The sequence below is a fragment of the Littorina saxatilis genome, linkage group LG3, assembly GCF_037325665.1.
Source record: "Littorina saxatilis isolate snail1 linkage group LG3, US_GU_Lsax_2.0, whole genome shotgun sequence".
Taxonomy (NCBI): Eukaryota; Metazoa; Mollusca; class Gastropoda; order Littorinimorpha; family Littorinidae; genus Littorina; species Littorina saxatilis.
The window spans coordinates 33,758,975-33,776,940 of NC_090247.1; the positions used below are offsets into that span (position 1 = coordinate 33,758,975).

Consider the following 17,966-nt stretch of genomic DNA (forward strand, 5'->3'; position numbering starts at 1 on the left):
ACCCGCCCACCTGTTCTGCTTTATCACAAAAAATGTGTCACACCCGCCCACCTGTACTGCTTTATCACAAAAATGTGTCACACCCGCCCACCTGTACTGCTTTATCACAAAAATGTGTCACACCCGCCCACCTGTTCTGCTTTATCACAAAAATGTGTCACACCCGCCCACCTGTACTGCTTGATCACAAAGTTGTGTCACACCCGCCCACCTGTACTGCTTTATCACAAAGTTGTGTCACACCCGCCCACCTGTACTGCTTTATCACAAAGTTGTGTCTCACCCGCCCACCTGTACTGCTTTATCACAAAGTTGTGTCTCACCCGCCCACCTGTACTGCTTTGTCAAAAAGTTGTGTCACAGTCCCGCCCACCTGTACTGCTTTATCACAAAGTTGTGTCTCACTTGCCCACCTGTACTGCTTTGTAACAAAGTTGTGTCTCACCCGCCCACCTGTACTGCTTTGTCACAAAGTTTGTTTTCGCGCTTATAACAACGGCACACAATATTGAATGTCCATTTGACAAGCAGGAGGCAATTCATGTGTTGACATCATGACAAATAAACGCAACAGCTTTTTAACTTAAGAAAAACACCAAAAAGTTAACTAACAGACCCCGTTACTTTGACAGCCACGAATTCAGGAATCGCAGAACATTACAAATCACGTATTTCCAAGTGCTGAAACGTATTTAAATTTTAATAGAATTCAGTTCCAATCAATTCTTTTTCTTCTTCTGCGTTCGATGTTGATGGCCGTGCTAAATCCTCAGACCAGTGGCTGCAGTTCCAATCAATGACTTTGGATATAATAGAAAAAACATTTCTTACCTTTGGATTTGTTCCAGCTTGATTAGGACAGGGCAAAAGTCAAAAACAAGAGCATCACTGAAAAAATCTCACGCCCATAACAGGTTTGATAAGTTTGACCGAACAAACTATGAGGTCACGCTCTCAATTACGTCATATTTTTACACAATATTTGGTGCATCAAAAGTCTATGGGCGCTAATTATGATACAGACAGCAATTTTTCAATACAATTTTCGTCAACTACAGCGTTTGAACACAATCTTCCGCCCATAACGATGTAACACGAAACTCATTTGACTTAACGAGTCGTGTTCTGCCGACACTATAATGTTTTTCTTTTTTAAAACACATTATTATGGTAAAGCTTCTCTATTTCTATCCTAAAAATGACTTTTCTTTGTTGTTTATGATTTTTTTGCAAGAATGCGACCTGCCTCAAGTTTGCCCATAACGTGTGACATCAAAGTTATTAGCGGAAGACAAATCTGCCGAGTGCTATATGACGTTTTAAAAGTCAGTTTAATACTGCAGCATTTTATCCCTCAGCCACGTAAAAGAACAATAAGACTGTAGTATGCAGGCCTCCATTGCTTTCTTCTGTCATTGATGAAAGTACATGTACTGGCCTGGGTTTAAAAAGTGTACTGTCGCTGTGCAACAAATCAGTCGCCATTTCCTGCCGTGTTTTGTGAATAAAATGTGTTTAAAATCCACACACACAAAACAATGTTGTTGGTTCTTTTCATTCCGTTTTTGTTCATTTCAAGCTAAGCAGTGTGGTATGCTTTGTTTCCTTTTAATTCAAATGGCTGCATGGCTTTAAAATGAGAATTTTGATCTGGTGGTGTCAATTTTACCCATGATCTGAGCCGTTCACGTATGTGCTGTGTTCACGGGTGTCTCTGTCCACCTTCATTTCTATTTTTCTTCTCAACAGGACACTGTACATTTTCCACAAGCCAAGGACATACCTGTGCAACCAGCGCCATTCTGATCTGAGGGTGAGTTTATCAAAAATCATTGTCCATTCATTCTGCCTGTATGCTTAACAGCTCCAAAGAAACACATAATCTTATTCTGCATGTATATCATAGAAAAAAACTTACTATGCTATATGCCTGCAGGTTCATGCCATCCGTAAACAACACATATATTGTACAATGTATTACTCTTTGATCAGTTGTTCTGCTATTTGCAATATAAAATCTAGTCTACACAGACAGAAAGGTCAACACAGAAGATTAATTGTCTTTAATGTGTATGTGTGAGGGATTTATGGAGTAATTGAGTGTAAGATAGTGGTGGTGTATTATTCATGTTTAAACCCTATAGTGAGCTTTCCTGCAAAGAAATGTGTAGCAATTCATTTCATCAGTCCCTGCTTTGGTGCTGGTATTCCTGCTTTCATTGGTGGACCATCAGGTTTTGCTTACTCCATTCTGGTGGATGAAGATGCTTTGTGAAAAAAGTTTTACATCCTTTTTTTTTATGGCTTCAGATGTATGGACACATGAGATGTTGTTTTGTTGAAAAGAAATTAATATGTTTGAATCACTGTAAACTGAGAGTACAAAGGTTGAATCATATTTCATGCAGTGTGTTGATTAAATTACATATTCTTACGCAACTCACATAGAAAGCATTAACTTCAGTTAAAGTGCTAGGACACTGAACTACGCTTCACCCCAAAGGGGAAGCAACCCCCTAAAAAAGAACGGCCTTGACCTCTAACCCAAGCTATACAAGAGTCGAGGTCATACCGTCACGTGACCTATCACGCGTGACTCAACCGCCGCCATGTTGAAACCGCACTCCCACTTCAGTCACCAAGTAGTTCGGACGCTTTTTACACTACGCTGCAGGCTTTTAGCCTACTGTCTTCTGGACAGTGTTTCACCCCGTCTACAGGTCCCTGCTTCTCATGCACAAGTTTGGGTGAGCTCGTTCTAATTGTTTGCTTTTGCTTGCGTTTGTTTCTTTCTCCGTTGTTCGGTCTGGTTGTTGTTTATCAATATCATAACTCAGACTGGTTTTTTGTCAGCAATGGCTGACAAGGAGAAATAGAAACCACAGACTAGCAGTAGCTGCTGAGGTTTCTCTAGTTAAGTTCGCATAAAGAGAAAGGCAAAGGCACTACCATTTCTGTTCTTGACCCAGCTTCTCTTACTACTACGTCTGTTAAATAGCCTTGAATGGTTGAAAACGACGTTAAAGGCATATGTACGCGCTCCCGTGTTTACAAAGTGTAGTTTGTCTATAATCGATGTCAAACGCACCATAAGACCATGTAATGACGATATGTCGCCATGCGCCGACCATATACTTGTTTTACAGCTTGTTCTAGCCTCTGAAAAAGTGAGGATGTCAACAAAGACGCGGAGGTATTTCCCTTGCGTCAACGCTACCTCTGTGGCAAATCTAGATAAATAGGACGATCTAGATCAAAATAAAATTGCAATATCTTGCAGGGAACTTAATTTAGCATGTCTCCAGCTGTGGGTAAAGCAATTAGTGTGTATAGTCATCGAGTACATATGGCTTTAAACACTATATAAAGAAGAAAGAAAGAATGTCTGTTAAATTTCGGACCCTATGAGTCCAATCATGCCGGTGCTGAAGCAGGTTAAATTTAGGTTACTTCAGCCAAGGCAAACACAGTGGGAAAGAATACTTGTGTTAAAGATGGTTTTTCTTCCCTTTTTTGAGATGTTTTCGACCCAAATGTATAACATGTTGCCATTCGTCGATTTTGTGCTCGCTCCCGGCGGGAGTGGGCGACGCGGCTTGTTGTCACGCATCGAGGTTCCGCCTTCATGCACAGTCACTTCGGCTGACGTGCACGCAGAGGAGTGTGTTTACTTCATACGAGGAGCTTTCACGCTCTACAGGTTAGTCAAGTTCACCGGTAGCCAGGTTCTCTGGTGAAAGTGTTCCAAGTTGGGCCGGAACTAGTAGCCCCCCCGCCACGGCCGGGGGGTGAAAGTACGACTCCCCGGAGGCTATCGCTCTTAGCAAGCGGAACTCGGGGGGTCGACACCGGACAACAAGTTGGGCCGGAACTAGTAGCCCCCCCGCCACGGCCGGGGGGTGAAAGTACGACTCCCCGGAGGCTATCGCTCTTAGCAAGCGGAACTCGGGGGGTCGACACCGGACAACAAGTTGGGCCGGAACTAGTAGCCCCCCCGCCACGGCCGGGGGGTGAAAGTTCGACTTTCCCAGAGGCTATCGCTCTTAGCAAGCGGAACTCACGGGGGGTCGACACAGGACAACGAGACAGTTGTACTCACAGGCAGACTGGTATGTCTCCGGTGAATGTAAACAAGTCTCAACTTCCTCCCTCTGGGCAGGAAGCTGCTTTCGGGCAGGCTTTGCACGGTTCTTCCGTTTTGCAATCAGCCTCGCCTGTGGTGGATCGTTTTAGTGACGCAGCTAGTCACAGTGACTTTCACGGTCCGGCCACAGCAGATTCGGAGTTCGACGATTCTCACTCAGTTTCTGAGGAGGAAGTTGATGTCAAGTTGTCACTCAGACTTAAACCAGCTATGGTTACTGCAGCTCAGGTGTCTGCCAAGTACTTCGCTGAAGGGGTGACAGCTATGACAAGCTCTGCGGCACCACCACCCTCAGTGGTGGGTGATTTTCGCCCTGCTTTAATGGAAGTTCAGGGATATCGTTTTAGCGAGTCTCCTTCTGTTGCTTACGAACTTTCCAGGGTGCTGGCTAGAACTTCGGGTTCTGAGAATAGCTTGCCTGTGGATACTGTGCCTTTACTGGCTGCACACGGTCAGGCTCCTGATGCTGCTCAGCCATGGCTTGCCTCAGACCAGTTACGGAAGTCGAGCACTTCGTTTCATTCACGCAAGTTTGCTCTCTCCCGACGTCTTCACAGTCTTATTGAGACTTACGCTTTGCCGAGTGCACCGCTTCCGGTCACTCCGGAGTCGGCTAATCTCAGAGAGGATGTCTATCGTTTGGACAAACATTGTGCTTACTCTGAAGGCGCATTACTTGGTTTGGATGAAACGGGAAGATACTCGTTGGAACTTGCGTCTCTTTCAGAGACACTTCTTCGATCTCTTTCGCGGTCGATCGCGGTGTTGTCGGATCCTTTCGTATTTCGAAACGACTCTAGCGTGAAAGACGTCCCCATACTCCTGGCCTCTTTGGCTAAGGTTTCAGCCGAACAAATGTCAGTCGTGGCACGGTTGTACGCACTTGCGGTTTACACACGCAGGGACGCTTTCTTGTCTGGCTCTAGAATTTTAACTTGGGGAAGTTTTCTCATATGATTCTCCTTTTCCACCACTTCCTTTGTGGGCAGCGATGCGGCGTTGCTTTCGCTTGCGTCACCCGCGCAAGTAACGCTTCACTCGCTGAGCGATATCCGTAGTCCTAGGTTACACCAAGCCTAAGAACTTAGTTTATTCTTTTCTTCGTACTACGGAACCGCTTCCGGTTGCACCGGACTTGTCGATCATACATCTTAACGTTCATAGCAAGGAGAAACTGTCTGTTTTCAAGAACAATGATCTCCTGGCTGTGGAAGATTGTGGCCGCTCTTCTTTCTATTATCCGCGTCTTGGTACAAGACTTTGATTCGTTCTTTCCCTTGTGCGGTTTCGTACTCACGGGATGCCTTTGTGTTCTGTCGGGACACATATACAAAGGGTTTAGCTTTGCTGTTCGTCTGGGAAAAGGCCTCGGCCGACAGTATTGTTCTGTCGGTGAGACTTAAATCTCTTCCTTGCTCGAGGGTCTTCTTTGCGAATCCTCTTATTTGCACACGGACTCTTCTCTAACAGAGAGAATCTCACAGCAAAAGGAAAAGCCCACGGCAGGCCTCGGCTTCTCTTATCAGAGAAAAGCGCTAAGCTGGCCGTTCTCAGCTTTGGTTTTTTATCTTCTTCTCGGCATGGCACGTTGCCAAATACCCGCCAACCACTTTATCTCCTCGAGGCGATTTAGCGGTAGGGTTCAGTGGGCAAACAATAGCATGCTTTCATGCATACTCTTGGCACTTGTCAACTGGAGTCTTAGCGTTCGGCTCCACTCTTCTCTCTGCCTCTGTGTTTTCCCACAGCGGCTGGAGGGGCGATTAGAACTTCCACTTTATTGAGGGAGGCACTGGGGCCCCTCCTGTTGGGTCACTTATATAGATCGTGCATATATTTAATTCAGATCTTCAGGGCTCTGGTTTCGTTTTCTAAGCAATCAAATGAAGAGCTGGAACATGTTAGTGTCTTTTCTTGACTGGTTCACAGACACAACCAATCTTTGGATTCTCACACCACTGCTCATGCAGGGCGTTCCCGTTGGTTCTCTCTCCACCAGCGAAGCAGTTCTGTCTCTTGCGGATTTCTTTCCTCTTGTCAGGGGAGAACATGTGTTGATTCAATCAGACAACACCACAGTGGTCTTTTATCTCAATAAGCAGGGGGTGGCATCTCGCCCCTTATCACTGCCACAGCGAGCATGCGAGGTTTTGATGTGGTTTTTACCACCACGAGATCTTTTTAGCGGTGAAGTACCTTTCTGAGAGGCTCTATGTATTTATTGGCAGACTCTAGTCAGTGGGCCAAGAATGTCCACTCGGATTGGACCCTATCTCACTACGCGCTTCTACTCCTCCTGGTGAATTTGGAGAAGCCGCTGATAGAAGTTTTGCCTCTCGGTACTATCACCTTCTGCTAAATGTTCGTCTCCCTGTTCCCGGATAATACTCTCGATTTTACTTTGAGCGGCCTGTTGGTCGCACATTATGGGCCCATTCAATCTTGGTTGCCAGTCCTTTGGGCTGGCAAGAGGGCGCCGTTTTTACACTCGAGCCACACGGGTGTCTACTGTAAGGGAATCATTGAGACGCTCAGGGGCTTCTGCCCCAACTCTGGATTTGGTCTAGAGATTCCATAGGGGTTCAGCGTCTTCGTTTTGTGTCACTTTGACTGGCTTGGAACTAATGGCGTATATTAACGGAAAGAACTCCACTTCTCTCCGTTCAATGCGGGTGGCGAACCACCTATCCTGGCTTTCCGATTTTTCTCCCACGTCTCTGAATTAAGACTTTATGTGATTTCAGTTGCACTGACACAGCTAGGTCGCAAAATATTTTCACTTGGGTTCTTTGTAGCCAGCGTGATTAAAGGGAACCTCCCTTTGGTTGGCTGAAAGCAAATCTCCAGTCCCGACTTGGGACTTGCTCCTAGTTTTGGAGTTTTTGAGTTCGGATTGTTTAATCCTTGACAAAATTAGCCTCTTCTAGAGGCAATGATTTAGTGAAGTCAACCTTAGCTAAATGGACTGCCACATTGATTAGGCATGCCTACAGTGGTGGCAAGGAAAAGGGAGGGGGGCAGTCAGTCCTCCCTTTTCAGGCAGCACGGGCTCAAGAGGTCAGAGTGTAGGCCTCTTCTTTACCTGTTCTCAAGTCTGAGAGACTTACATAAGTCATGAATGCAGCTCATTGAACGTTCAGGGACGTAGTCATGAGTTTCTATCGGCGGGGTATTTTAAGTACCCGCTATTTTAGCACACATCTACTAGACATCTTCTGCAGAAGATGTCTTTTTATGTTTTTCCTGGGGACGTATCTGGTGCTCGGCAGAACAGAAATTTCGGTTTGCCAGCTATTGTAGCTACAGGCCAGATACTTGCAAGATGTTAACTGTGAGTTCATTTGCCCACCACCTAAATTAGCAATCTGCTTTCTATGTGAGTTGCGTAAGAATATGTAATTTAATATAAAATTTCAAAAATAAATTTTGATTTAATTAATATACTTACCAACTCACATATTGAATTCCCTCCCAGCCTGCCCCGCAAATTTTTTAAAGGGGGTATATGTTTTAATACGGGATGAGTTTCACCGGTATACATCCTGCGCAGGCGCAGTACACCGGTAGTGGAAATAACCGCTAAGGACCATGCCTTATATGGCATACGGTTTTTGTTTCAGAGTTATTTCCCCATGTTGCCATGCAAGAGTGCTTCAATGTCTTATCACAAAACGAAGTTATTGCTTAGGGTTTCCCTAAAAATGAACAGATCACTTCAGTGGGAGTGAGGTTTCAACATGGCGGCGGTTGAGTCACGCGTGATAGGTCACGTGACGGTATGACCTCGACTCTTGTATAGCTTGGGTTAGAGGTCAAGGCCGTTCTTTTTTAGGGGGTTGCTTCCCCTTTGGGGTGAAGCGTAGTTCAGTGTCCTAGCACTTTAACTGAAGTTAATGCTTTCTATGTGAGTTGGTAAGTATATTAATTAAATCAAAATTTATTTTTGAAATTTTATATTGTTGAATTCGAAAGGGAAATCTTTCAGTGTATGTACAGTCTGAAATACAGTATGTCACAATTACTGCAGTATGACAGTATGAAGCTGTTAAACCTGATAATAAATGATTGTGTGGGTGTGCAATGACTTTGAAATGACTGTGTTTGGTGAAAGGGGTCTTGCATCCCTGCATAGACTCTGTGACCACCCATAAATGTTTTTGTGTGAGCGCAGCGTGTGAAATGTGACACTCTCTGACCCAATCTTGTGTGCTTGTGTAGCAATTTGAGCGAGTGTACAACCAGAACCCCCATCATTCGCAACAGGTTTGTAACGCCATTTCAAGACCTAGCCACCTTAACCCTAGCCTTAGACTGAAGCAGAAAGCATTGACGTTGTGTCGATAACTTTGATGTTGTTCTTAATTTTGTGTGTTTTTAGATGTTTTTTCGTTTTTTCCCCCAGACTTTTGTTTTTAAGGGCAGAGGTGGCACGGAATTTTGATCCAAAATAGTACCATGATGTGATTCGGGTTTTCAGCATATTTAGGTACTTTGAACACCCTAGAATAACTGCATGTTGTTTATTTTGTCAATTTCATCCTCCTTTTTTCAATAAAGTGATGATTTGCAAAGTGAGTGAATGCTAAAAGTCTGCAAACTTTGTGAAAAATCGATTTTTTCACGGCAGAGCAGCAGCAACATATTGATGAGTTTGTCAGATTTATTGCGTGCACCGTACTCGGCGGGAATTCCCGTTTTGTTGACGATGTCACAGTCATAAAAATAAAGTCCGTTTATACCGCTCAACGGACACAATACAGAGCTAGCGAATGATACTTTCACAGGCAAAATGTTCCATGTTTGGAAAAGTGACCTTCACCCAGGGTTCGTACAGGTCATGGAAAACCTGGAAAGTCATGGAATTTGATTTTTAATTTTCCAGGCCTGGAAAGTCATGGAATTTCAATTCAAGTCATAGAAAGTCATGAAATTTCACAAAAATAAGAAAGAAAAAAAAATTAACCTTTAGCACGCCAGCGGCGATTTTCGTTGCCCAGCCATTCCCCGATTTGCGTCGCCAGCACAAGGCTTGTTCGTATGACCAACTTCTTGTTCGTATTTGCATACAAGAATAACGGTATTTTTAACGGCACTTGAGCCAAAGCGAGGCTCACTTCCTTCCGTTATCTCGTCGTGTCGTCTGCGCTGCATTTGAGTCGGTTTCGTCAAAGTTTTCTGCTTTTGTTTTTGCATCGATAAAGTACTTTAGCGCTTCGACAAGCAAGATGGAGGATGATGATTTTGAAATTTTCTGTCGAGTTGTTTCTTGACAACAAAAAGTATTCGGAATTGGAACGAATTACCGAGGAAGATCTTCGCAATGAACTGTGTATCGCGGTGAAAAAAATGACAGTTCGTCAAGTCACAGTGACAGTTACGAAACGGAATTTACGAAAGTGCAGATGGATACAAACAGTGGCTGGTCCAGTTTACTAAATTGAGCCTGTTTAGTGAAATGACAGGACCAGCAAACATTACCGATAATCTGACTGCGTAGCAAATGCTTGACTTGCTTGTCGAAGAGACACTGCGTAGAAACTGACTCAAATTCAGTGCAAAGCAAGCCAGTGTCAAAACTGGCAGTGACAAGACGTAAAAAGTTTGCGTGTTCGGAAATGGCGACCTGTGGATCTAGTCATGGAAAATGTTATTGAGGCTCATGGAAAGTCATGGAAAAGTCATGGAATTTTGTTTCTAAAAACCAGTGGGGACCCTGTTCACCTTTTAAAATCTATTCGCTGATTGGTCATTACCAATAACTTTTAGCCGGGAAGTCGTTCTGCGCATGCGCGCACACCATATCTGCATAAACACGCGAACGTTATTTCGAATCGGTTCGACGTCTCAGACAGCAATGTTTCTCTCAACTCGCCCTCTAAAAGATAAATTTTGCGGGTATCCATCATGCAAGAGGCAGAGGAAGTTACAAATTGCGGCAGATCGAGCAGCGAAGAAGAATAAGCTAGCGGTCGGTGTGAATGTTGAGTCCGCGATGTCTGAACAACAGGTAGGACGTCAGGCCTTGTTTATCTCACATAAACTCCATCCTGACTGTTCCAGTTACACCCTAAAGTACTGCTAATCGAACTTCGGACCCATCTTCCACTCATGTATCTAATTGTGGGAAGGTCGGGTGAAAGGAAAAGGATATATAGCACAGGCAGAGGAGCATACAATTAAGACACCGAAGACAGAGGTTGCTTTAACTTATCTTTTATTGAAGGAAATGTAACTAAAAATAACCACTCAGGTAGCTTATCTAAATCAGAAATATTCCAAAACAGGTTAGCTAAATCTGGTAGCAACCAGAGACAATGCTATAAGTTATAATTTAGAAACAATGAACAGAACTCTAATATAGACCAGAACTAGAAATTATGAATCCTGGTATTTACCAGTACCAGAATCAGCTAGAAACAATAATAGAACCAGACACAATATATGTAGGTAAGACCAGAAGCAATATATGCCAGAAATAGTGTCAAAAAGTAATTATTCTAGTAGCAACCAGAAACAATATATGCCAGCCAGAAATAGAAACTATGAATTCTGGTAGCAACCAGAAAGCAGAAAAAAAGGTTATTCTGGTAGCAACCAGAATTTTTGGTGCAACTCAGAAATAGAAACTATGAATTCTGGTATCTACCAGTACCAGAACCAGAAATAGTGTCATGAGGTAATTATTCTAGTAGCAACGAGAATTTCTGGTGCAAACCAGAAATAGAGACTATGAATTCTGGTATCAACCAGAAAGCAGAAAAAAAAGGTTGTTATTCTGGTAGCAACCAGAAACAATATGTGTATATAAATGACCCAGAAACAATATACAGTGGAGTCCGGGTACAACGAATCTCAAGGGAGATACATTTTAGTTCGTTATATCAGTAATTCGCTGTAGAGCTTTCAACCCTAAATGGCCTTAAGACACGTTTTCCCACTCACCTTGAATGATCTTCCCATCGATCTTTCCTTGGAGAGTACAATCTCTGCATGTTTTCAACAGCTTCATAATATAATCCATAGAGGCATAGTTCAAATGTTCACTTTACTGTCACAATTTAGTAAAATTTAACAAGTCGCGTAAGGCGAAAATACAACATTTAGTCAAGTAGCTGTCGAACTCACAGAATGAAACTGAACGCAATGCAACGCAGCAAGACCGTATACTCGTAGCATCGTCAGTCCACCGCTCATGGCAAAGGCAGTGAAATTGACAAGAAGAGCGGGGTAGTAGTTGCGCTGAGAAGGATAGCACGCTTTTCTGTACCTCTCTTCGTTTTAACTTTCTGAGCGTGTTTTCAATCCAAACATATCATATCTATATGTTTTTGGAATCAGGAACCGACAAGGAATAAGATGAAAGTGTTTTTAAATTGATTTAGAAAATTTAATTTTGATCATAATTTTTATATTTTTAATTTTCAGAGCTTGTTTTTAATCCAAATATAACATATTTATATGTTTTTGGAATCAGAAAATGATGGAGAATAAGATGAACGTAAATTTGGATCGTTTTATAAAAAAAATTTTTTTTACAATTTTCAGATTTTTAATGACCAAAGTCATTAATTAATTTTTAAGCCACCAAGCTGAAATGCAATACCGAAGTCCGGGCTTCTTCGGAGATTACTTGACCAAAATTTCAACCAATTTGGTTGAAAAATGAGAGCGTGACAGTGCCGCCTCAACTTTCACGAAAAGCCGGATATGACGTCATCAAAGACATTTATCAAAAAAATGAAAAAAACGTCTGAGGATATCATACCCAGGAACTCTCATGTCAAATTTCATAAAGATCGGTCCAGTAGTTTGGTCTGAATCGCTCTACACACACACACACAGACAGACACACATACACCACGACCCTCGTCTCCATTCCCCCCTCTATGTTAAAACATTTTGTCAAAACTTGACTAAATGTAAAAAGTCGTGTAAAAGCATGTACATGTACATTCTGATCAATCTCCGATTTCATGGTGCATGTACTACCTTGGCCAAGTTTCCTCTCAAGACATCAAAGAGACCGCCCCATAGGTTAAACTCCCCATGGGTTAAACTCAGTCACTGACCCCGGTGCAGGAAGTGTTTCCTCTCTCATATGAAAGGGGAACCACCTCTCATAGCTAAAACTGGGTCAATGACCCCTGGGAAGAAGGTCAGTGTCTCTAAACAAGGCCACCCAGCTATCACAATGGACCTGCCTTTGATCTCACCTCACATCGTTGTAGCCTTGCGACTTTTTAGAGCACAGTCATAGCTTAGCAGCTGATTGGAATAGTGAAAACACAGCGGCGGTGGCTGTTCCGTGCACCTCCCGCTGTTTGTTCAGAGTTCGCTCATCACGCGATGTGCACTTGTGTTTGTGTATTTTTGTCTTTGGAGACAATTATTGACATCAGTTCGTTGTAGCCTTGTGACTTTTAGAGACAAAACGGCTCTGGGGCGATGAAAACGTGTTTGTTATAAGAGGGGTTTGTTATGCAAATGAGTTCAAAAGGTTCGTTGTAGCCCGAAAGTAACAAGTAAGAAATAGAAGGCTGTCTGCCGGGAAATCAATGGCAGTTCGTTAAAAGCGGGATTTCGTTATACCCAGGTTCGTTATAGCTGGACTCCACTGTATGTATTTCTGGTGCAAACCAGAAAGCAGTGTAAAGAAGAAGGCACTAAAAAGAAAAGAAAATACAATTATAAACGACATGCCTTCTAAGTCACACATGACATAATACAAAGCATAAACCAATGAATGTATCATTTGTCAAAATAATCATGACAAATATAGACACGTAACAATTTAGCCCAAAATCCTGCAGACACAGCATTCTCTGAAAGAGAATCCACAGTGAGTTAAACAACTCCACAACAGCTAATGTCAAGGGAAGTAACCAACATCTTCCCTTAGGCCTAAGCCTTGCATAGGAAAATGCTCTACATAAATTAACCAACTGCATGAACCGCAACTGCAAAATAATTGTTATTATTAAGCATGTTCATCGCCATGAAGACACATCTTCATCGAGTTGAATAATAACGACAAGAATAAGAAAGATAACTCAGGCATGGGGTAAGCGAGCGCTCCCATGCTTCAAAATGAAGCGTTAGACAACAGTCTATTACTTTACAGGGAAGCGTGACTAAATCATATCGCTTTAGATTAAAAGTCTGTTATGCACCTATGCGACTGCACAAAATGTTAGGTTTTTATCAGTCGCAAAGTTCTTCTGTAGGCAACCGCCTTTAAAGTGTAACATGGGAATTGATAGTTAAAAATATGCATCAGCCTGTAGACAGTATCTCCCTATTGTCTGAGATTTTAACTCAGAAGATCACTATCATTATCATGCCTGAATTAGTCAAAGGAATGTTAATCAAAACTCACATGATTATGTACAGGTAAAAAGGTAATACAAATGAAGACTAGCAAAAGTATCAGAGTATGAAAATGCATGTGACAAACAGAGTAGAACCAGTAGAGTGACACAGGAGAGAATACATAACATGACTGGCTCACACAAAGCCAGACAAAAGACAGGGAGAGAGAATGAGAATCAGACTAACACATCTAGTCTGAATACCAACCAACACACAGGTTGCTTAAGGTCTGAACAAGTAGTAGCCTAAACTAGCCTCAGATGTTATCCGGCAATGGCTGTTGATTGAATAAATTCTTAACTGGGAAAATGAGCAGGGAAGGTAAGCCATGTACATGTGTACAAGATGTGTATATGTGTTTTCCCCAAAACAAAGCCCATTGAACTGGCGGGAAAAGGGACACACCGAACAGAGGGAAAATATGGGAAGGGGGGCCGCTCTAACATTACACGGGGGACGCCGGTCATAAATGGCGGACACTACAATCTTACATCAGCCAATCAACCGTCAACGACATACGGCTTGAAATGCAGCAACATGATCGAACACATGAAAAGTAATGCATCACAAAACTGCATAAAGCATGTCATGTTGCTGTACACTTCGCCTTTACAAAGTTACGGTTACAGTGCTGGAAACAAAGAACGATCCTCAGCGAAGCGAAACTGACTGAGAATCTCTTTGTTCCTCAACAAAACTGGCTACGAAGCGGAATTCTGTCCAGCAAAGTATTCAAATCCCTTCTCATCGAAAACCAAAATCTGAGAAAGGTTCGACTTACCTTACCGGACTTCATCGTTATAAAACTGTCCTTGTAAAAAGGAGATCTAACATAGGTCTACTCGACATAGAATATTGTGAGACAGGCTTTTCTCAGCGAAAACGAAACGTATGAGAACGAGTCTGCCTTACTTGATTCTTACGAGTCTTTAATTCACAAGACTCTAAAACAACTTTAGAACAACTGGTCATCAAATATTAAAAGTTATTAATGCTCAATTTCAGCGCCAAATCATGAAAGTAATTAGAAACTGATCTAGAAAACACATCTCTCCGATAGATCAAAATGGCGTCATCAACTCTGACGCGGGACCGGTCGGACATCGCCCGGGACCAAATCAGCGGCAAAATGTACATATGCAAACATCATAGCATCAAATGAAACATAAGAATAAAGCATAAGGAATGAATAAAGCATTTAGTTACTTACAGATTCTCCTCAGTGAGCACACTTGAAACGTAAACTGACGCCTAAGTCGCGAAACACAAGAGCACAGGTATCGGAATTTAAAACCACGGGTCGACCGCTTACAAACTTCGCGTCAAACTACACAGCTAGACCGGTTCACGACACATTTGGGCAGAGATTCGACACGTTCACGACCACAACACAATAGGAGCACCACACAGCTCGCTCGATCACTAAATGCGTTAATTTGCATGATCTAGCCTATTATGTTCACCCTTTTAAAGACAGTGGTCACTCCGACTCCCTGTGGCGATAAGCCAATAGGCAGGCTACCCGGTCTAAGCCAACGGGGGGTGTTGTACCGTAAAATTCCTGCCCAATGATAGGGATCGTTAAAGATGCAAAGTTACACACAGAATAAGGCTTATTACAAGCAGTTACAGAGCTGATACATAATACTCAAATACAAGCTAAACGGGGAAAGTTATGGGATCCTACCACCTAAATCTGGGATAAGATAGGTTAGAAATGAATCCGGTTAAGTGTCTACTCTACGATAGTAAACGCACTTCTTCGACCGGTTTATAACAATAAAGTACAGTGCACAAAGACAACCAGGTATTATTTAGTCACTCATTAGGCACTGATGGTTAGAGGTTACTCTGCTGCTTCTCACCATTTTAAGTTAGGGATTTCCTAGCACAAAGGGCAATATTATATTTAAAGGTAAACCCAATGTAACTAGCACACACACACACACACAGGGAATAACTATAGACAGGGGAGGCAACTGGGTCGGGCAGGAGATAACACACACAAAGAGACGGGGTACGCCACTTGGCTACATAATTCTTGGTGAGACAATGATATTTTGACTTAGATATTTGCTTCGTTGCAAAATCCAACTTTTCTCATTCAAGGAATGCAACAACTGATCGGTGCATTTTCGAGTGACTCGAATATTGGGCTAAAATCTGTCGGATTTCATCCCGAATCTATTTTACTAATAAGAACTTGATATTCTTTTCTCCCTCTAGATCATTGAATCCCTTGAACTTGTCAGGGAAGCATTCTGTCTAGAGTTTATTTTGGCAGAAGCTCGACTGACGTCCTACCTATAGCTGCATGAGTTTTGGAAAAAATAATGATTACTTCGAAGCAATTTCTAATCAAAACTCGACCAGTTTTTGTGTGATGGAAACAAGAATTAGCAGAAACCATATGCCTGCTCCTGCGATATAACTGAGAACATCGAGAGTTGCAAATAAAATTCCAAACGCCTTATTTCCAGCTGATCATTATTCTCTTTATTTATATAGCGCCTTATCCGAAGTTCAAAGCGCTTTATGCCGTGTGAGATGGAATTTTTTACACAATATATCACGCATTCACATCGACCAGCAAACCTCAAGCCTGTTAGGCGAATGTTCACCTTTTGCGGCCTTTATTCCAAGTCACACGGGTATTTGATGGACATTTTTATCTATGCCTATACAATTTTGCCAGGAAAGACCCTTTTGTCAATCGTGGGATCTTTAACGTGCACACCCCAATATAGTGTACACGAAGGGACCTCGGTTTTTCGTCTCATCCGAAAGACTAGCACTTGAACCCACCATCTAGGTTAGGAAAGGGGGGAGAAAATAGCGGCCCGACCCAGGGTCGAACACGCAACCTCTCGATTCCGAGCGCAAGTGCGTTACCACTCGGCCACCCAGACCACGCCATAATCACTGTACTTGATGTTTCATTGAGTGTAGCATCAGTCTGATGTCCATAAGTGCAACTTTGGACTGATAGGGGATTGTGAAGAGTACTTGGAGTATGGGAAAATGTCAGTGAAAAGTACCCGAATGCACACATACTCTTGGTTTGTCAATCTGTCTTCACTGTGCGCAGCAAAACACTTCACAAACTTTCAAATGCAATTTCCTCAGAATGTGAATGATTTTCAAGGACGGTAACCATACGATGATGGTCTTCACTTCCCATCTACTTGTGGTAGACTACTAATTTTTTTCCCCCAATCATTGTTAATGAATTCTCCCAGTAGTTACAGGAGCGCTTTTTGAAAAAACATTACCAATATTTTTTTATGAATTATTAGAATGAAAGCCTGACATAGCATTTTCATGCAAAAATATAAAGTCGCCCAATATTATTTCCTGACTGGGAACTAAAGGCTGATATTCATAAAAAAAAATTTAAAAAAAGCTCTGCAACTTGTAATAGCTACTTGTCAACACATTATGACATTTTTTGAACCTGCAGCTTCAACTATTTTTTTACAAAGAGGTGCAGCAAAATGTCAATTTTGGGGACCTTTTTGAAAAAAATCATTGTTTTAAAAAAAAATAGTGGTGCTACTTTAAAAAATGAGCATGAATGTGACTGGTTATGGTTCAATGCTTCAAAAAACATTAACAAAATTGCACACACAAAATAGCAAACAGTACGTATTTAGTTTTCGTGCCAACTCTCAAGATGTGTTGGTCGCCAACGTCAGTTGGAGCAGCAAGAATTAAGACCAGGAGGGGGAGGTGTACGGTGCTGGACTGATGGGGGATGGAGAGGAATAACTACCAAAATCATTTAAAGAAGACTGAACAATACAGGAACACACCCAGACTTATTTTTCAACAATTTGTCTGCATAATGTGTAGAGAAACACTTCACAAACTTTCAAATGCAATTTTCTCTGAAGTTGGGTTTTCAAGAACAGTAACAACGCGGGCAATGATATTTCTTTAGAACTACTTGTGGTAGAGTTATTATTTATATTTTGCAAGAGTTAGATTTGATTTTTGTAGACTTTTTTGTAAAAATCCATCAAATTTTTTTTTTTACAGAATATAATATAAGCCTGAATGGGTAGTTTTGGGGCTAAAAATGTATATTTCTCAATTTTTGCTGCTGAATTTGAACTGGGGTAATTTGGTCAAAACCGGCTCTGTATAAGTCTGATACTGATATCTGGGAGTAATTTGCAAAAACTTTGAAGCCTGTGGCTTCAAAAATGTCTTTCTAATTTCACGGAGCATGGGGTGTAATTTTTGTACTTTTTGGAAGAAATTGGTCTTTTTTTATGAAAATATTACTTGCTTGGTCAAAAACTGGGCATGCAGGTGCTTTTTCGTGCTTTCTTTCTATAAAGTACCCCAAAACTTCAAAGAAAACTTACAAATATTCTTATTTCATTTTCCGTGCCACCTCTCTCCCCTTAACTGAAAACAGAAGAGCCATCATGAATCTTAACATTTTTAG

General features: G+C 42.1%; 1 protein-coding gene across 1 annotated transcript in view; it reads left to right on the forward strand.

Annotated features, from left to right (window-relative positions):
• LOC138962194 (androglobin-like) overlaps positions 1-17,966 on the forward strand; it is a 248,118-nt gene that overhangs the window by 171,650 nt on the left and 58,502 nt on the right. Inside the window, exons 24-25 of the mRNA XM_070333927.1 lie at positions 1,750-1,813; positions 8,363-8,407. Of these exons, the coding sequence (XP_070190028.1) occupies positions 1,750-1,813; positions 8,363-8,407 (109 nt within the window). The remainder of the gene's footprint in view (positions 1-1,749; positions 1,814-8,362; positions 8,408-17,966) is intronic.